The 19,701-nt window shown below is 47.5% G+C and overlaps 7 protein-coding genes across 7 annotated transcripts; 3 read left to right on the top strand and 4 right to left on the bottom strand.

The window, feature by feature from the left end:
* Positions 1-509: 509 nt before the first annotated feature.
* Positions 510-2,163, top strand: N7533_000942 (CFEM domain-containing protein; the record flags this gene model as incomplete). The annotated part of the gene is made up of 3 exons (XM_057097592.1): positions 510-572; positions 624-794; positions 847-2,163. 3 exons carry the CDS (start codon positions 510-512, stop codon positions 2,161-2,163), a joined length of 1,551 nt encoding a protein of 516 aa, XP_056966085.1.
* A 739-nt stretch (positions 2,164-2,902) lies between these two features.
* N7533_000941 (uncharacterized protein) lies at positions 2,903-3,955 on the bottom strand (the record flags this gene model as incomplete). The annotated part of the gene is made up of 1 exon (XM_057097591.1): positions 2,903-3,955. The coding sequence occupies one exon, from the start codon at positions 3,953-3,955 to the stop codon at positions 2,903-2,905; it is 1,053 nt and encodes a 350-aa protein (XP_056966084.1).
* Positions 3,956-6,977: 3,022 nt separating this feature from the next.
* On the bottom strand, positions 6,978-8,724 carry N7533_000940 (uncharacterized protein; the record flags this gene model as incomplete). Its single annotated transcript, XM_057097590.1, has 2 exons — positions 6,978-8,410; positions 8,475-8,724. The coding sequence occupies 2 exons, from the start codon at positions 8,722-8,724 to the stop codon at positions 6,978-6,980; spliced, it is 1,683 nt and encodes a 560-aa protein (XP_056966083.1).
* A 1,153-nt stretch (positions 8,725-9,877) lies between these two features.
* Positions 9,878-11,682, bottom strand: N7533_000939 (dihydrolipoyl dehydrogenase; the record flags this gene model as incomplete). The annotated part of the gene is made up of 4 exons (XM_057097589.1): positions 9,878-10,717; positions 10,795-11,277; positions 11,371-11,450; positions 11,547-11,682. The coding sequence occupies 4 exons, from the start codon at positions 11,680-11,682 to the stop codon at positions 9,878-9,880; spliced, it is 1,539 nt and encodes a 512-aa protein (XP_056966082.1).
* A 2,557-nt stretch (positions 11,683-14,239) lies between these two features.
* N7533_000938 (uncharacterized protein) lies at positions 14,240-14,965 on the top strand (the record flags this gene model as incomplete). Its single annotated transcript, XM_057097588.1, has 3 exons — positions 14,240-14,536; positions 14,593-14,707; positions 14,763-14,965. 3 exons carry the CDS (start codon positions 14,240-14,242, stop codon positions 14,963-14,965), a joined length of 615 nt encoding a protein of 204 aa, XP_056966081.1.
* A 21-nt stretch (positions 14,966-14,986) lies between these two features.
* On the bottom strand, positions 14,987-16,162 carry N7533_000937 (alpha/beta-hydrolase; the record flags this gene model as incomplete). Its single annotated transcript, XM_057097587.1, has 1 exon — positions 14,987-16,162. The coding sequence occupies one exon, from the start codon at positions 16,160-16,162 to the stop codon at positions 14,987-14,989; it is 1,176 nt and encodes a 391-aa protein (XP_056966080.1).
* Positions 16,163-17,485: 1,323 nt separating this feature from the next.
* Positions 17,486-18,955, top strand: N7533_000936 (FAD-binding oxidoreductase; the record flags this gene model as incomplete). The annotated part of the gene is made up of 1 exon (XM_057097586.1): positions 17,486-18,955. The coding sequence occupies one exon, from the start codon at positions 17,486-17,488 to the stop codon at positions 18,953-18,955; it is 1,470 nt and encodes a 489-aa protein (XP_056966079.1).
* Between the last annotated feature and the right edge of the window lie 746 nt (positions 18,956-19,701).

Raw genomic sequence — 19,701 nt, 5'->3', positions numbered from 1 at the left:
ATCGGCGATCGAGAATCGAGACTTCCTGATTGGCTCACCTGGTTTCTACATATCAACATCACAGTACCCCTTGGGAGCCAATGTCGGTGATTTTATCCATCCATTGGGCGTCTACATTTCTACCTTACAGAATGTTGCGTTAATAGGAATGATCTGGATCACAGTGCACTGTGAATTCGGGAACAAATGATTCTGCGCACCTTCGACTGTCAGTCAGTTCCCATGGTGACGGTGCCTTTGGTGGTCAGAAAACGGCATTCCTTGGCTTCTGGGTCTTGTATAACAAGAAAAATAATGAGATGTTTTGCTTGATCGGTACTGCTCAAGAAATACATAAGAGTGCTCCACGTCCCACTGAACTCTGATGTTTCACAACGCGCCTCTAGTCGACAAACTTCGCCTTTCGTCTTTCCGTCTTTCTTACTAACCCTCCAGATTCGGACTCAATTGCTGCCTCTCCTTAACTCTCGCAATTAAAATTCAATACATTCATTTGAAATTTTGCCACGATGAAGACAGCTGCTCTATTGTCTATGCTGAGCGCGAGTGTGCTCGCTCATCCTTCTGGGCTTGTGAGTGCCATTTTATGCGATAGCAAGGCATCCAGAGCTAATTCACCTTAGTGGTGGGGCACAGACACTTGTTATCCAAGCCCCGAGAATACCGATAATTCGTGCTTGGGACCCCAGAACGATGGATTTAAATGGTCTGACCTTGCTGATGGGGACAATTGGAGCTACGAAGGCTTCAACTTCGTAGGATTCTCGCCAAGAGACGTTTGCGGTGCTTCCGAGGTAGGTTTATGGAGTCTGATAATCTATTCCTCTTATTAAACTTTTGCAACAGGGCAAGTGTATCGAGGCAAAGCTTTCTCGGGCCGACGGCTACACTGTCAAGATCGAGGCAACCCAAGCTCCGTTCTCTGTTCAGAAGTTTCACCTTTCCACATCCCGTGAGACTCTGCTCAGGCTAAACTACGAGATGACAGATGGTTCAATCTGTCATGAACTCGCAACTAGCTCACCAGAAGGGGTCGATGTTGTCAATCAGCAGTGTGGTGGTGCTGTTTCTGTCGAGTTCACACTTCCTGAAGACAGCAAATTTGGTGAATGTGATTTGAACCTCCACGAGGTTAGCTTTGATTGCTCGCATGGCGAGAAGCCTCCTGGTCAACTGCCTCCGCCTGGCGAGAAGCCCCATGTTTCGACCAACACGATTGCCTCTTCTACTTCTAGCCTCGAGCCTAAGCCAACTCCTGTCACTTCCACCATGACCGAGCCGGTATTCACACCTAAAGTCTCCACAGAGTGGACAACTCAGGAATTCACAGTGACTAATTGCCCTCCGACGGTCACTGACTGCCCTGAGCACTCTACTGTTACTTCCACTTACACCACGTCGTCCACATTTTGGCCCTCGTCCTCGGCAAGCGTGACACCCAGCTTAGTTTCAAGCACGACCCCAGCTACACCGGATTCGTCTATCGTTCCCGCACCCTGCCCTGGGGTCGTTCCTAAGTGCATCAATACTTGGCTCTCCATCCCGAAGTGCGACTCCAACAGTGATGCCGCTTGCTTCTGTCCATCATCGGAATTCACCAGCAAGGTGGAAGACTGCATTCATGCTTGGGCGAAGTCGGACCAGGAGAAGGACTCCGCCCTTTCATACTTTGCAGGAATTTGTGCTCCTTATGTTCCACAAAACCCTGGCCTGATTGAGATCGTCCCTACCAGCTCTTGGCCAGCCAGCCAAACTTCCCAGCCAACTGGTCCAGCTCATGTGATGACTACGGCGGTAACAATCACTCCGACAACCACCGGCTCTCATCATACTACTCCCTGTACAACGGTCACTTGGTCGTCTCAAACCGTCACTGTTCCTGAAGTTACATTTAGCACAATATCTATGGGATCCACGACCTCGGTGTGCTTAGTCGCTGCGACTGTGACGCCCACTACCTCTAGCTCTCCTGCCAAAACCAGCTGCTCATCGTTCAAAACTATTACGACAGTCGTTCCTTGCGCATGCGAAACCACCGGCACTACCACAACGACGTCCTCGTCTCCTTCCGGGACACCTCCCCACTCGAACGCTGGCTCCAAGTCATTTACCAACAACGCTCTTTCTGTTGGAGTGGCTCTGTTGATTCTTAATTTTCTCTAAATCAAGAATGTTTGAAACATGATGACTCCATCGATTGAGGGTTGATCAGCGTTCCTGTCAACTGTTCCTTGAGATTCATGCCTTGGGGGCGCTCCATTCTCCTTCAAATTACTTTCTCATTTCGGAACCCATGTTTAATATACAATTACACTTCTCAGATGTTGTTTCAACTTTCTCGTCAAACTACCTTTCATTATAGTATATTTTTTCTTATTCCAAGCAGCCATCCAATTTTGAGCCGTGACACACTTTATCCGTACTACTACTAGTAGATTTTACCTGACGATATTTCCACTTTTCTTTTTTGATGGAGTGCTTTCCAAAAAGTAAATCTTGCATCTAAATATGTACTGTGTACATTCCAGCACACATAAACAGGACTTTCTGAAAGCTCACCAGCAAGGTGAGGCGAAAAGGGTTCATCTATCGCGTCTGTTTTACATGCCAAGGGATGGGCGACTTATGCAGCCAATCTCGATCTGGCTTGGTCTCGTCGCGGCGTCGCTTGAGGTTGCTAAATATCACAATCTTGGAACCTTTCCCCAGTTCAGGTCCTCAAAGTTCTCATTTGTGTATTTGCTAATAGTAGTAAAATGCCAAATACTGGAATGCTGGAGTCAGGACTGCATGTATTCAGGTACGATTAATAATAGAGCAAAAAGAAGCTGTGTAATGATAAAATCCAACAGAAAGGATAAGCCAACCACTAGCAGGCGCTATCAACAGCAACTGACAGATTCTAGTCCATCTCATCAAATTGTATTTCCCAGACACGGTACGCAAACTCGATCAGATCCTGGGTTCGGATGACGATGTCTTTGTCTTCATTTGATTGGCGGGGGCGACGGAAGATTTGATGGAAGGGGATCATTATGGTCGGGTCATGAACGTTAGGCTCGAAATTGATATTTCTGCTGGATCTCTTGATGACCATGTGGTTTGTGGTCTTGGGTCGGCAAGTGGTGGGATCCCACTCCCATGTGTCAATTATGATCTCAGGCTTCTTGACATTGAGATTCATTCCGATGGCCACGTTGGCCTCGTATCTCGCAGGGTCCAACCACCAGTGCGAACTCCGTCTTGTCTTGGCGGGGCTATCGGAGTACCCGACCTCCAGTACAACTGATGGTGTTTTGGGAGAACCTGGGGGAGGTCTAAAGGGGCCCCACGCCCCATCTGCTTCCTTCGTTGTGCCATCTGGAGCAGTCATAGTGGCACCTCCCCAGGAGCCAAGGCGTTTTCTGAGACCCGCGTCTTCCATACTCGACTGCATAATAAAGTCAAATTCCCGGGAGGCACTTTCGTGGGCAGGGACTGGCATTTTGGCGATAAGAATATGTGTAAAAGGGTTATATGATAACCGAGTGTGCCGTATAGTTTCTCTGCAGAGGAAGTCCGTTTCGAACGAGCGTGGATCAACAATAAAAATGATGTATTGGCTCCCTGGTTCGTATTGCAGAGATTCTCTGTTGTGTTGACTGCCATCTGAGCTTTGTTGACAGGTCCTATTGTTCAGAGGCTGACTATGTTGGCAGGGACGATCACCAGCATCCTCCTCATGGGGATCTAGATGAGGTATAGCACCATAATCACCATCACCATCATCATCATTACAGCCTGCCCATTTAAAATCTCCTCTTTGCAAGCTGAAAGTTCCAAGAGAGGCGTAAAGACGAGTGATGTGGCAATCCATGATTTGAGAAAAGTCATCCATACCCTCGTAGTTATAAACCCTGACCGAAGGGGGTAATCCCTCAGCAGATATTTCGTCAGATAAGGCATCATTCATCATATCGGTATTGCTTCTCATTTGACTCTCATGTAGTGAAAGAGTGCTGAATATCCCTGGAGTTCCGTGAGCTATTCCGCTGGGCTGGATTGGTGGCTCAGAAAATTATGTCATTGTGATTAAAAACTTCGGCCTTTTCAACCACAATCAACCCAGTAGCTCTGGATACGGTAGACGAGGCAATGACTGAGAGTTATACAACAAGCCAATAGTATACATACGAATATGAATACAAACATGAATAGCGCGTTTATTCACGCGAATAAAAAGATTAATGTATTCATACTTGCATGTATTAATTCATTTTGAAGCTCTAGGGACCACTCCTAGAAATGAAGACAAAATAGTCAGTATTAGCTGTAGTTTTTGCTACAATTGGCGCTGCAGATACTTCAACTTCTTATATCATCGAACGAAGTGATTTAAGTCCTTACTTGCATCACGTGAACGAGCTGATCGACAATCTCAAAGCCCCACCTAAGGGTGAGAACCTGTGCAATCCAGCCACAAATGGTTGTGGGAAAACGGTTACTGTTTACTCTGCTCAGGCGGTGCCGCATTTATGATCTGAGGAGATAGAATACGGGTAAGTAATAAAGTTTATTTGAGACAAAGATCTAATACTGTGGACTTTACTGGAGATTGTCATTCAGTGCTCTGGTGACCCTGGCGATATAGTATATGCTGGCACAGGCTATGGGGATATATAGATTGTGCTTGCTGGTCCCTGGCTAGAGGGCCTTCGAGACGAGTACCAAAGTGAAGACTCGAACGGTGATATCTGAGTTGGTGGTCGTGTCCATAGCGCAAATAGCGACCCTGTTACAGAGATTAAGCCTTTCTCGAAGCCTAGTTGAGTTCTCTGAGCTTGTTCAAGTTCAAAAACTTTAGAATTGATTTAAATCGATCATACTATATATAGGCTTATAGCGCAGATACACATCTGTATTCTTGCAACTACTGTTCGTAACAAGGCCATACTTTGAGTTCTTGTGTCTGCTTTCTTCTTGTAGTTACTCATTCTAAGAAATGAACTTAGGAATACGAGAAGCCAGTCTAAGTTCTGAGCTCTAGGAATGGGATTTAAATCCTTCTTTTGCGCAACATTCACTCCATCTGTGAGACTAATCATACACATAGGTATACTATCTGAATGATGGGCTGACACCAGATTCGTATTAGTATAAGTAAAAAAATCTGGGCAGGGCGACAGGGGCACTAAACCCAATAAATCGATTTTTTAAAATAAAAAATCGAAAATCAAAAACATACAACAGCAGGGATTCGCATGTGGTCACCCACCATACTACTAACCTGCCGGCGTGTGGCTTAAGTACGGCTGAGCGGACGGGAAGCCCTGTTCTCCACACCCTATGGTCGTATGTAAAGGGCACATCTGGAAAGGGGAGTATATAGTGATCTAATCGGCGATGAAACGAAACGTCCGAATCCCATGGGTCGTCAAGAATCATAGTACCACAGATGATCTATCTATTGCCAAAAATCTGTAGGTTCTCATGCATGTCAAATTTGCAACGTAAACAAGGCTTCAAGAGCTGGACTTGCAGGTTCCGAATATGAAGTCAAGCTGCTGCTTGAGAAGGGAGCTGAATTTGATATAAAGGATAATGAGGGCGGGACACCGCTATCATAGGCGGCAGAGAAAGGTCACGACTCTATTATTGTCAAACTGCTGCTCGAGAATGGAGCCGAAGAATGCCTCAAACGCAAGTCATCTTCATTTCATTTCAGTTAGAGTGTGCGGCAAAGATAACCAAACATTCAATGCAATCAACTAGGAGGTATAGAGGAAATTTAAATGTAAGTTAAACACCGCAACGGATCAGATAGTCAATTTTCCGTCAGCCAAGAGATTGGTCAGACACCCCTTTCATTGGCTGCGGAAAACGGATATAAAGTAATCGTCAAGCTTCTACTCAAAGAGGGCGCGGACCCTAAGTCGAAGGATAAGGTATGTGGCCAGACACCAAGATGACTGGAAATTCGGAGGATGCGGTCAACTAATACTATGTAGTCTTCAAAGGGCGCAGATCAAAGACATCGGCATCTGCAATATTCAACTCCTGATCGACCAGCCCAAATTACCGGCGGTAATTCCGAAATTCAATGTCACAAAGAGCCAGCTCATCTTACGTGCCGCTGTCAAAGCCAACAGAGGAAGGCCATCGGAGAGCGTGGTGGATTGAGGTTACGAGAAGCACCGAGCGGCCGACAATGACATAGGCTAGAGAAAGGGGGTGACGAAGCCCTGGAGCGCTGCGACCCGGATCAATAGCAGAAGTGTCTCAGCTGCAAGGACCAGCGCGGAGGGCGAAAAACGAAATTGTGGAAGTACTGGATGGCAGGGGGGAGATCGAGATTGATATACTACCACGAACAGGAGCGCAAAGCGACCCACTAGACCAAACCAGATTCATACAGCCAAAGGTTTGAGAGATTTCATCAATTAATCCGATATGGTGTAAATGGAGGTGACGGTAAAAAGATCACGGTCTGCCGTGCACTTTAGGGCGAGAAACCATGCTGTTTCCACGTCTGTAACTATATCACTAGGCTAACTAAGTTACTAAGCTCTAGAATAAGCAATAAAGGTAATCTAATCAACTTACACCAAGAACAAATTCCTTCTGGATCCTTCAATAAATTTTCCCAACTCAAATCGTCGGGTTTTGTTTACAAATTTCTAAATATCTATTTTCTTCTTTGCTCGACCGAGATTGGGGATTTCGAGAATACATCATCCTAGACTTAAAGCTGTCAAATTACTGTTGAAAAAGGAATACCACCGAGGGAATATAGTAGTAAAATGCCAAATACTGGAGGGCTGGAGTCAGGACTGCAGATATTCAGTTCGACGTCAACTGCTCGGGGAACACACAAGGTGCGGAGAATAGGGGAACTACCGTGGCCTTTTTGCTATTACCCAATAGTGAGAGCTACCGATTGCATTGAAGTATGGTAAGAATATATAAAAAAGCAAAAAGCAAACTATTCTGGCAGATTTCTACTGCCCAATCTTCATCGACTTGAAGGCCTCCAGAAACGCACGACGGCTCATCCTAACATTCTGGTCGTGGGAAACACGGTGGCCCTGCCACGCCTGGTAGATAAATCTAAACCATGCCCTTTTCTTCGTCACCATCTCCCTGATATGTGCGTCGATGCTTTCCTGCGAGGACAATGTCTCTGTCAGGGCAAGTGTGAGATAGTGTAGAGGCTTGTCATAGGGGCGCCGGATCCCAATCGGCGTCGTATTGATGTCTAGCTTTAATAGAAGCATCCGCGTTTCATGATTCTCGATCGCGCGTGAGGTCGGTAATGCCGCGATCACACTTGTAGCATCTATGTCGAAAATAGACGGATACTGTAGGCCGACCATCTTCCGGAGATAGTCGGCCTCGTACATAGAACCAAGTCTGTATGCTGTCATCTCCGTCAGTTCCTCTACCTCCTCTTTAGGAAGCATTTCTCCTCGCAGGACCCTCTTTAGAGATCCGTGTAAGCTGAGGTTTGGGGCGAGGTTATCAGCGCCTGGTTTAGATTCAAGGTACTCCTGTGCGAGGTATTTAAGTCGTTTGAGTGGCCGTCCACCACTTCTGCTCGTCGTTGGGGCATTGACGGAGGAAGGAGACGGGTTGACTTTGCGCAATGCATTCCATTTCGCCTCATATGACACAAGTGGAAGTCCCAGGCGTGGTCGGTAGCTAGTCTCCCATTCGTCGTTCTCAGCCGAGAAGTATATCTGTTGAGTGCTGCCGAGGAGGCCCATACTTTTGATAGAGTCATGAATGGATTTCGCGAACTGGATATACGTTGGGTGCTTCATTGTATCCGTAACCCCATTTCCGGAAACGATATCATGAGCATTATGAGCCACCAGCCTTTCCTCGGTCTCCGTATCGATGAGACAGCGTAGGATTCCGGATGCAGCAAGGCTGCCACTGGCTCGTCCTATACTGCCACTTTGTGGCCATGATGATGAAACGTCGTCCGGGCCTGCTGCTGCAATTGCTGTTGCATTAAGGTGCTTGCCTCTCTGGTCCGGAAATACCAGCCAGCCACCTGAGTAGCACGATGTCGTAAATATTGTGACGTCTGGTGTGTCCCGCAGTACGCGGCGCAGATTAGCGATCTGGAGGATAGCATTCGCGACTTCTACTCCGTATTCACGGGTTCCATGGCCAAATATCAGCAGCACGAGGTGCTCTTCACGGCTACGTGCCTTAGTGACCTGCTCACGAACGGTATTCATGAACCTTTCGAGAAGCATGTCTCGTGGCACAACGCGCACTCTGCCGCCGTCCACAATTGTGCGGAGCATGGCTCGATCTAATACCACCCGCCAGTCTCCTTGCGCATCTCCATGTAGGTACTCCTTGTACTTAGTAATAAGTGACTCTGGGTCTTCAGATGTTAACCAGATTTGATTGGGTTCGACTATTGCACGCCGTACAGTTAGGACATATGGACTCGGAGTAAAGATTGGAACCAAAACACTTACGTTGAGAAGTTTCCGGTGACAGAAGATGGTGGAAAAGGTAAAAATCCGAAACAAACCAGCCGTCTTTGGCCGGGCTTGCCTCGCCCTTGTCGTCAGTAGTACCAAGCAGCGCCACGATGCGATGGCGGGGAGGGAGATCTGGAGGGCAGTGGGTCAAAAATTCCTGGCCTGCAAGATCAGCTTCCAAGCCAGTTCGACGTCCCACGGCGTGAAAGTCAGAAAACTGGCCGGGGCGAATAGTAGTAGCCATATCCGGTGTATTCCAGATGTGCTTGGGTTGAAGTTCGAGGTTTACGATCTTCGGAAATTCTCGAACCAGACCCCAGATGAATAGGCCTCCTGCGCTGGGTAGGGCCTTTAGTCAGCACCCACGCTCAGTAGGGTTACCAGCGGCAGCGTAATGGATCGAAAGGGCGCAATTCCTAGTATAGTATGCTAGTATTCTTGTTTTGCTTGTGGCCGTCGCCTATTATTTTTATCGTTGGTGTTAAGATATAATCTGGTTACAAGCTACTAGTGGAAAGTTCATCACCTGGGCAGCAAGGTAAAGAAGGGTTTAGGGTTTGAAGCCCTGGAGCGCTGCGACCCGGATCAATAGTAGAAATGCCTCAGCTGCAAGGACCAGCGCGGAGGGCGAAAAACGAAATTGTGGAAGTATTGGATGGCAGGGGGGAGGTCGAGATTGATATACTACCACGAACAGGAGCGCAAAGCGACCCACTAGGCCAACCAGATTCATAAAGCCAAAGGTCTAACAGATTATATCAATTAATCCGATATGGTGTAGTGGCTAACATCGCCGTCTCTCACACGGCAGCCGGGGGTTCGATTCCCCCTATCGGAGTTTCTTTTTTCACACATTATTTTTTGGCATCGTCTATTTGATATCAATGCCTCTTCACTCAGTCTCACTCCGATAATATTGCTTTGCTTGTGTGCTCTGAAACCTTGGAACCAGACCTCCACACTCCATGGATAGCCACATATGCATGTATATCTCCATCTATTACGGAGCACTACAACAAACGTAAGGTGAACTAGTATGCAATTCGCAGATTCACACAAACATTTTTGTTTTATAATGTACCTAGGTAAGCTCCACGTATTCCATAAATACTACTAGTAATAGTAGTTACTACTAGTACTACCCAGGTACCTAGGTCAGTAGTAGTTTCAAAAGTTCTACGTCTTCCGGAGGTATATCTTGGGCAATTAACTTGAAGCAATTGGCTAACGAAATGCAAAGGCACTAGGATTGGTAGTGTGTGGTTTTAGAGATAATAACAAAAAGAAATGATTACATGAAATGCTACATGTAGTTTGCTAGCGAGGCTAGGCTAAAACTCCAACAAAAGTAGTACACGGGGGGTGAGAGGATATCGAAATCGCAACTGCGTCAACGTCTAGAAGTGGATGGCCTTGGAGTAGGTGGCCATGGCGGCCTCCTTGAAAGCCTCGGAAAGGGTAGGGTGGGCGTGGCAAGTGCGGGCAACGTCCTCACTAGAAGCACCGTACTCAATGGCGAGGGTAGCCTCGGCGATCATCTCACCGGCACCGGGGCCGATGATGTGGACACCCAGGATGCGGTCAGTCTCGGCATCAGCGATGAACTTGACAAGTCCCTCAGTGTCGAGGTTGGTCTTGGCGCGGGAGTTGGCGCTGAAGGGGAAAGAACCGACGTTGTACTTCACACCGGAGGCCTTGACCTCGGCCTCGTTCTGGCCAACCCAAGCGACCTCGGGGTGGGTGTACATGACGGAGGGGATGGCGGCGTAGTTGACGTGACCGTGGCCCTTCTTGATGTACTCGATGGCGGCAACGGCCTCCTCCTCAGCCTTGTGGGCCAGCATGGGGCCGAAGGTAACGTCACCAACGACGCGGACGTGGGGCAGCTTGGTGCGGTACTCCTGATCGATGACGAGACGGCCACGGTCGTCCTTGTCGATACCGACGCTCTCGAGGTTCAGGCCCTCGGTGTAGGGACGACGGCCAATGGCAACCAGGACAACATCAGCGTCCAGGGTCTCCTCCTTGCCGCCCTTGGCGGACTCAACGTTCAGGGACACGGTAGCGCCGCTGTCATCGCCGTTGATGACCTTGGTGCCGGTCTTGAACTTGATGCCCTGCTTGCCCAGGATCTTTTGGGCCTGCTTGGCGATCTCGGCGTCCATACCGGGACCACCGATCTGGCCGAGGAACTCAACAACGGTGACCTGAGCACCGAGACGGGACCAAACGGAAGCCTATAATGACAAAGAGTGTTAGTTTTCTAGGCATATCCAATGCGCGCGGGTGCGCAAGCGGCAGATAACAAACGCACCATCTCGAGGCCGATGATACCACCACCAATGACAACCATCTTCTTGGGGACCTCAGTCAGGGCGAGAGCACCAGTGCTGGTAATGATGCGCTTCTCGTCGATGTTCAGGCCGGGGAAAGGGGTGGCCTCGGAACCGGTGGCAATCAGGATGTTCTTGCCGCGGACAGTCTGCTCGCCACCCTCGTTGAGGGCAACCTTGATAGTGTTGCCGTCGACGAAGGAACCGGCACCCTTGATGTAGTCGACACCGTTCTTCTTGAGCAGGAACTCGACACCCTTGGTCAGACCCTCAACGGACTGGTCCTTGGCCTTCATCATCTGGGTGAGGTTGAGCTTGACATCACCAACTTCGATACCGCGCTTCTTGGAGTCGTGGAGAATCTGGTGATAGAGGTGGGAGTTGTTGAGCAGGGACTTTGAGGGAATGCAGCCGACGTTCAGGCAAGTACCGCCGAGGGTTCCGCGCTTCTCGATACAGGCAGTCTAAACAAGTTTCATCTGGTTAGCAAAATTTCAAGGTTGCGATCACCACAGCTCCACCTGTTGGATGTGGTGTCAAAATGGAATCAAACGCACCTTCAGACCTTCCTGACCAGCCTTGATAGCAGCAACGTAACCGGCAACACCACCACCGATGATAACCAGATCGTGGTCTCCTGTTGTTGGGCACACCGGAAATCAGCAATTGTCCACCGGGGAGCACGGGTGGTAATCGGGGTCCTCCCCGAAAACCTATTCAAGCATCAACTTACCGGCTTCAGAGGCATAACCACGACTTGAGCGGCCAATGAAGAGCATAGAGGGAGTAATGAAGGTGGAAGGCACAGCCTTGGAGCCGGCGCGGAGCGCAGCCCGCGGCGCAGCACGGGGGAGAACAGTGCGGAACATGACGAGAGACAGAGACGAAGACAGATAACAGAGAGAAAGAAGAAGAAAAGTCCTCCTATAGATTAACCTGGAGGTAGGGGAGGGTGATAATTGGGGGGGGAGGAGATGAGGTGTCTTGAAGGTCCAATCTGGCGGGAAAGGACTGAGCTTTCGCGGTTTGGAGATATTAGGTAAGCCCCATTCGGGTCGACTCGGCAAGTTGGTGTGTTTGCCGGTGATGCCGATTCAACTGTAAAGATGACTCTAGAGCAGGCATACTTGAATCAACTACGAAGTTTCTCACTAATTGTATTTTTCTACTACCCTCTATGTGGCAGTTATATCGCCAGGGCAACATGAAAACTTGAATACCTGATGATGATACGGGTATGATGCCTACGGGAACCATGAAGACCTTTTCCGCTCTCCACCTGGCCGGCCAGATCTACCCCGGGAAGACCTCTCTATCCCTAGTGCCTTTAAAGTTAGCCTGCCCAAATGACGCCCCTAACCGTCCTTGATGCCCGCGGGGCTTACAAAGGTGCAATCAGGTTTGCCGGTTCCTCCGATCTCGTCTCTTCCCACGGCTACTCTCGGCATGACATACTAATACCTAGATATTCGCCGTCGACTAGTCATCTGCTCGATAAACCTCCAAGTCTTTATGGGCGACTTGTGAAAGTGTCGGTATTGCTACTACTAGTACTGCATTGAGGGATTTCTTGTCCCTTTCACGCCCCCTTTGTTTATAATCAACCCCGGAGACCGGCCCGGTGTGGAACAAGTCAACACCGGACTAGTCCGGACTGCGGAGAATTTAATGGTACAAAACGAATACCTATATCTTGATAAACTATCACTTACCCTACACCTACTAACTACTAAAACTCGATATTTTCAAAGGAGAGAACTAGTTATGAGGGCTACCAGTATTAGGATCACGATCATCTCATATCAAGGGACCTCAGGATTGTCCAGTCCTGGGCCGTAGTATACCTAGGTATTTCGACTATCAAAAGCGTACCACATCAATTGTATGCCTATATGCCGATGTCTCTAGGGCGGCGATCCCCGATTCCTAGATCTGGCGCGCCCGCGGAGGGGTTGAATTCTTAGAGATTGCATGTGGCTATTGGCCATCGCTTCATTATATCTCTACTAGTACTATTATAGCGAAAGACCAAGCCATTCTCAAGACGTGCGAATAATCTTCTGGGCAATGAGATGAGCTGGAGCTTTGTTGGGATAAGGCCCGAGGTGTATCGGAGAATCTCCGCCTATCGGCGGTTGTGGTGACTTGTTGAGAAAGTAAAAAAGGAGGACCAAAATTTGTCTAACTCACCTACATGACATCAAAAAAGGCAAGATTTGGATAATTTTTCGATCTATTGTCTTTATTTTAATAATTCTATGCTTCCTTCATTCGACAAATAAGAGTGAAGAAGTACAAAAAATTGGTTTCATGGCGATCGCTATGAGCGATTTGTTGGGTAGCAGAGGCAACTTGAGGATGGCCGGCGGAATGTGCCCGCAGGTCGGTCGCGGCTTTATGGGCTGGAACAACATATTGAAACTACGATGATAGAACGATTTTTTGGATCCGTACCTTTCTCTTTCTTGATTTTTGCTTTATTTTATTCTAGTTTAATGCTTTCTTCTTTTTTACTCCACATGAATTTCAATTCCCAGAGAGCGATAATCAAGATTTTCTGGTTCTGTCTGGGCTCTACATTTAAGCTATAACACCCTTTGCTATGGTAGTAAGTCCGTTTTTTATCGGATGAGGCATTTAATTCTTATAAGAATTATAAGAATTAAATGCCTCATCGAAGTGAAGAATTGATTCCCTCTTACGCCCGGTGGACATACATTCAAACTGATAACTGAGGTTCGTCACGCCAATGGACATCCTCAATCAAGTTTTGCGTTAAGACGGGTTTTGTAGCAGTTTTGATATTCATTACTTTTGCTTTTATTTGGTAGACACATGTATCCATTCGTATCAGTCTCTTCGACATATCAATTTCCATATGTTACTATGTGATCTCTTCCATACCGTTATTTTATTTAGAATGTAGCATCCTTGTGGGATCCAAGACCAGCCCTGGAGGGAGGAAGGGGTTGATTCCTGAGCATTTTCAAACAGTTTGCTAAAATTATCAATGCTTTGCCAATCAAGTTTACCTGTGTTGCCCTCAGAGTTCACTAAATTGCCAATGTCAATTTTCAGTAGTTCTTTGGAAATTTTAATCCAATTGTTCGATATCTCATCCATATCGCATGTGGATATTCGTAGCTGTGAGCCACTTACTATATCAGGTTAGCATTGAAATGCGAGGATTATATGCAAACTCTGCTTACTTCTAAGACATTATCTCCGCAGCTCCCGCACAGCTCGACAGTTATCTCCGCTTGGCCCCCAAATACTAGGCCGTGAGATCGGTATGTCGGAGCTCCGTCCCCGATACTAGTAAAAGAAGCCTAATAGAAGGTATATAAAGCATATTCCCAGTCGTAAATAAGCATCTCCTAAGCATCCTTCACGTATTATCCTAATTCACTGAAAAGTACCGAGAAAATGTCTAGCCTCGCTACCTCCATTCTTGCAGGCTTCAAGGGCCGTCGATCCATTTACTCTCTGTCAAATGAATCCCCGATTTCCGACGAGCGCATCGAAGAGATTCTTTCCGAAGTAATCAAAAACATGCCCAGTGGATTCAACACCCAAGGAACCCGCATGGTTGTTTTGCTGAAGGAAGAACACCAAAAATTATGGGATATCGCCCATGAAGTCGCAAGTGCTACCGTGCCTGCCGAGCAATTTGAGACGCTTTATCGAAACCGCATAGCTGGTTTTCGCGCAGGATATGGAACAGTAAGTTCCATTGAGATAGAGAAATTTATTTAATCCATATGCTGATACTGCAATAGGTATTGTTTTATGAGGATCCTGCTGTCTTTAAGCCCCTCGAAGCGAAAATGCCTATGCTTATAGACAAGTTCCCTGAATGGTCGGATCATGCAAGTGGAATGAGCCAGCTTGCTGGTAAGTCAAAGCTCTATCCAAAGCTAATGAAAATTAAAGCTAACATCATTCGCAGTTTGGACACTACTGGAAGCCGAAGGACTTGGTTGCAGTTTGCAGCACTACAACCCTATGATTGATGCTCGTGTATCCGAACAGTGGAAAGTGCCAAAAGAATGGAAATCTAAATCGCAATTGGTCTTCGGAAAGCCCAATGGACCCCCAAGAGAAAAGACCTCTCAGCCTCTGAGCAGCCGGCTTTTTGTCCATGGAAAATAGCGTCTTCAATTCATTCTCGATCTATGTTCCAGCCTTCTCATTATTCGGATCCTCAAAATTATCATTTGAGACCGTGAAAAATTCCGCTTTAAACGCTGGTCTTTCAGGTCGTAGATTTCGAAGGAAATCCCCCGCGTTCCTCGCGCATCTAAGTGCCTGGTGGCGGAAATTCGCAATTCCACCAATGGCCAAAACATCGTGCGGAACCCCGTCTTCCTTATATAGTTCAACACAATCCATATTCTCTGGTATCTTCAAGAAGCCCTGTGCAAGTTGCAAGTGTTGTTGTAATAGGATTTCTCTCCCTCCAGTAACTATAAGCAGTGGCGAGGGCAATATAAACGGATGTCTCAGCGGCACAACTTGTTCCTCGATGGGACCAGTGATGTCAAGGTCTCTGAGATAATTCTTTGCTCCCCAAGCTGGAAGGGTCGCAGGGATATATTCAGTTGCGTAATTAGGGTCTCTGCGCCAGTCGGAGGTGTCGATGGCAGCTGGAACGTCGCACCATGGCGAGAAGAGCCAATTGCATAATGGCGCAGGAAGGATAAATGGATTATCCATCTGAACGATATATCTGAGAAGTCCGAGAACCAGGTGCGCCCCTGCACTATCACCACTCAAAATAATTTGCGAGGCTGGTATGTGGAGTGTATAAACAAGATAGGAGTATGAGGAGATGGCATCTTGGAGCTGTGCAGGGAAACGCCCCTGTGGTTGACCGGATAATCTGTACTGCGGACAGAAAACATAGAGGGCGGAAGTGCTGTCCAAAAGATTGCGAGCTAGGAAGCCAGTGGACTTGGTGCGACCATCACCCATTACGTAGGAACCGCCATGGAAATGGAGAATGATATGTTGGCCCTCAGGAACGGTAGTATCTGAAGTGAAACGATTTGGGTACCAGGTGCCTCCGATAGTTTCCGGCCAGATATTGTTGTCCTCTGCCACCCCGGAATATGCTTCTGGTAACGCCGGATCGACTAGAACGAAACGCTCTTTTTCCCGCCCCGTCTTCAAGGATAGTGATGGCTTGATCCGGAAGGTCACAAATTTCTGCAGCCCAACCTTCATAAGGGCACATGTGATCGCTTGTCGGTATGTCCAATTTGGATCTTGACGACGCCGAGGCCATAGATAGAGGACCAAAAAGAACAGAAAGCCGATGATCGAGGTATCTGAGAGTGAGGGCCACATTGGTAATTGACAAGGAGACTTAATAATTGCTAATGGCAGAGAGTCGAAAAATCTGTCTTATTTGCACTTTATTCAACCGGTTCGAGGCCCATATGAGAAGAAATCAAGAAAAAGGGAGATAAAATGAACAAGGCAGCGTTATTGTTTCTTCTAAAACTGCCTTTTTTGGGTGGTAAAGAGAAGTAATGTTGGGCAGTGGCTGTAAGCTAATCTCATGGGCGTGGTGACATCAACATGATGTTGAGAAGAGGCGTTTGGCGTTGGCCTATAATCCGCTTTCTTTGCTTCGGGTATATCTAACTGCCAATAAAGTAAAATTTCTTTTTCAAATGAGACCTTCGAGTCGTTTACTTCCAAGGTTGTGGTCTCGTGGCAGCCTTGTGTAGCTTTTTGGGCGCTAGGCAATGCATGCTTTAGCTGAAGGCCGATCTACCTAGGCAGTATACTATAAGCCGAAAGTTTTTGCTAGGTTTCACTACCTAACTAAATTAACTTATAGTTGCCATTGCCTGTCTGGGTATCTGCGTCTGCGCATTGATTACTGTCCTAGGTAACTGATCGATGTATGAGATTACAATTGCACTGGTAGTGGGAGTGTCATTCCATGGATGTCAGACAATCATCACTTCCAAGGTTTTTAGCATTTAGCCTTTATATACTAGCTAGCCTTGTTTAAGTTGTACTACATTGTTTTACTCTCGGCCCCGCTAAAGCATTCAAAATCCTAAATTTACCTGGGCAAGTGATTGCTAGAGAAGGCAGATTTTTTGCATCTCATAACTGCATAGCAGCGAAGTGCCTCGGAATTGAGAGTTTCGGACATTTTTTGAGCTCATGACACTGGAAACATGTCCTGATTTTTATGCTAAGACGACAGGAATCACGCCTCTTTGAGAGGTTCCTCCGAGGGCGAGAGGGGAAGAAGGGAGATCCTTCGCTCGTGTTGCCCGTTCGAGACAGTGATCGACAATTCGCTAACTGGGATAGGAAATGATTCCAACATTATCGTATTCCAACGTATACAATTGCCGAGAATCTTTTCCCCCCCTTAGATTCCGGCTGTGAATTAAAATGTAGTTCGAGCGCTAGCTAAGTTGGAATGTTGATCCACAATTTACTCCCCTGAACTAGCTAGTGGGCTAGCCATTCTTCACCCTTTTTAACGCTCAACGCAGTTGTCGTATTCCTGCCGTATAAATTATTTCGACCGAGGAAACTCGTGCCTGACATCTGTTTATTCCACGTGAAGGAACACAATGGGGAGATATTTGAAGTCGTTCGCCCCTTTCTGATTCTCATCAACAAAACACGTTGCTGTGCACCATGATTGCATTCCTTACTATCCCCCTGCTGGCAGGCGTTTCTGCTGCTGCTGCTACTGCTGCTCCTGCAGGTACAGCGGCATGCTCAAATATTACCAGTCAATTAGGCTCATCGAAAGTCACCAGCAATGAGTACAGCTTGGATTATGTGGGCAGCATCGAATATTGGAACACCATACAAGATGATTATAAGCCCTCCTGTATCGTCTATCCCAAGAATGCCCAGGATGTCTCAACCGCCCTCCAGGCAATTCGAGCCGCCGACAGCCGCTTCGCAATCAAAGCTGGTGGTCACAATCCGAATACATTCTACTCATCTGTCGACAAGGGTGTACTCCTCGATTTGAGCAGCATGACAGAAAGATCTTACGACCCAGGCACAACTCTTGCTACTTATCAACCGGGTGGAGTGTTTGGCGATATTTACGACTATTATGTGCAATATAATCGCACAGTCGTTGGGGCACGACTCGCCGGAGTGGGAACCGGCCTCGCTTTGGGCGGCGGTATGAGCTACCTTTCGCCCCAATACGGCATGGCCTGCGATTCATTCCGAGAATTGGAAATCGTCTTACCTAGCGGCGAGATTGTCACTGCTTCAGAGAAGTCGAACCCCGATCTCTTCTTCGCGTCGCGTGGTGGCGGCGGCAACGCGTACGGAGTTGTCACCAAGTATACAGTCCAGAGCCGTCCGATCGGTCAATTCTATGCTGGAAATATCATCTTTCTCTTTGCCCAGAAGGACGATGTTATTTCTGCGATCGGCGACTTTATAAAATACAACACTGACCCCAAGGCGGCTATCATCGGCACTTATGAGAAGCTGCCTACGCCAGACCTGAATCTGAATATCGACGAGGCCATCATTATGTTTCTCGTCTATGACGGCGAAGACCCAGGTGATGCATTCAAAAACTTCACCAGCATCCCTTCCCTTCTCAACACAATGAGCGTGAAGACATACCCCGAAGTTGTGAATATGCCTATCCCAATGTCGACAGAGCTTTCCCGTGGCGCCAACATGTTCCGCGTCGGCGTTCATCGTGCAGACAATGGAACTTATGAAAATGCCCTGGACGTGTGGCGTAACTGGGCCGAATCCAACAAGGGAAAATATGTCCTCCTTTCGCTGGATTTCCAGCCTGTCCTGAAGAGTCTGACAGATGCTAGTAAGGCTCAGGGTGGCAATGCAATGCAGATGCCAGATGGGCCGTGGTTTTGGTTGAATTATTTGATCACAACGCCGCCCGGAATGAGTGAGCCAGATTACAACGCTGTGCAAGCCAGCTACCGTGATATGGTTGCGTCGGTCAGCAATGCAGAGGATTTGCCACTCTTCATCAATGATGCGAGCCAGGACCAAAATCCCCTCCAGACATTCTCAGCCTTTTCGAAGCTTCAAGAAATCAAAAAGAAGTATGACCCAGATAACTTCTTTGCTGATAAGACTGGTGGCTGGTCTTTTGCTTAGTCTGGGGCGATGGAAGTACTTGGGTTGCCTCCTTCAAGCTAGGTCAAAACTGGTGAATGTTGGTTAATTTTTACGCGAATAGGCAATATCAGCCCCATCCTTCTCACTTGTCCGAGTATTGCAAGTAATCTTAATTAGTGCTCGATCATTTTCGACTATTTACGCAGTGAGCCAATCTAATATCCATAATGAAATACTTGCCGAGCACAAGAAATCCTCCAAGCACCAATAATAACCTTAATCTAGTAGATAAAGCTATGGGTGGCCACATAGTATAATCTCCAGCGTCAAATTTGCCATGACCAATTACCGTCCAACGCGGTTAATTCTGTCTCGACTTTTCCAAGTGGGGATGTCTGCTTTAGCTCGGTTCATAGGGCGTACTAAGACGTCATTCAGATTATAGATCAAACGCATCGCGTGACAAGATGATAACCTTAAAAGCCTTGATCAGATTCTCGGCATTACATACGAGAATACTCCGTACTCTGGAAGTGGGTCTGACATGGAAGTCTTCAATGGCACATGGCTTAGAGTCGGCGAACTTCCGGTGGTCGCTCGCCGCTACTAAAAAGGCCAAGCAGATTAAAGCGGTGATATACCAAGAGATGCTGTTCCGGTTCAGTGGATCATTGACAGCGCTGTTCCCCCCGGCTTGCCGAGTTTAGACAAAGTCTGGAGACTCCGTATCGCGAGTCTCCGAGGTTAGCCTTGCTTCTGGTGGGACCAGCCCGATCAAAGTCGCC

This window comes from Penicillium manginii, assembly GCF_028828005.1.
Source record: "Penicillium manginii strain IBT 31320 chromosome Unknown utg000001l:1.0-3466041.0:1.0-3467806.0, whole genome shotgun sequence".
Classification (NCBI taxonomy): Eukaryota; Fungi; Ascomycota; class Eurotiomycetes; order Eurotiales; family Aspergillaceae; genus Penicillium; species Penicillium manginii.
This window is presented reverse-complemented; position numbering and strand designations above follow the sequence as displayed.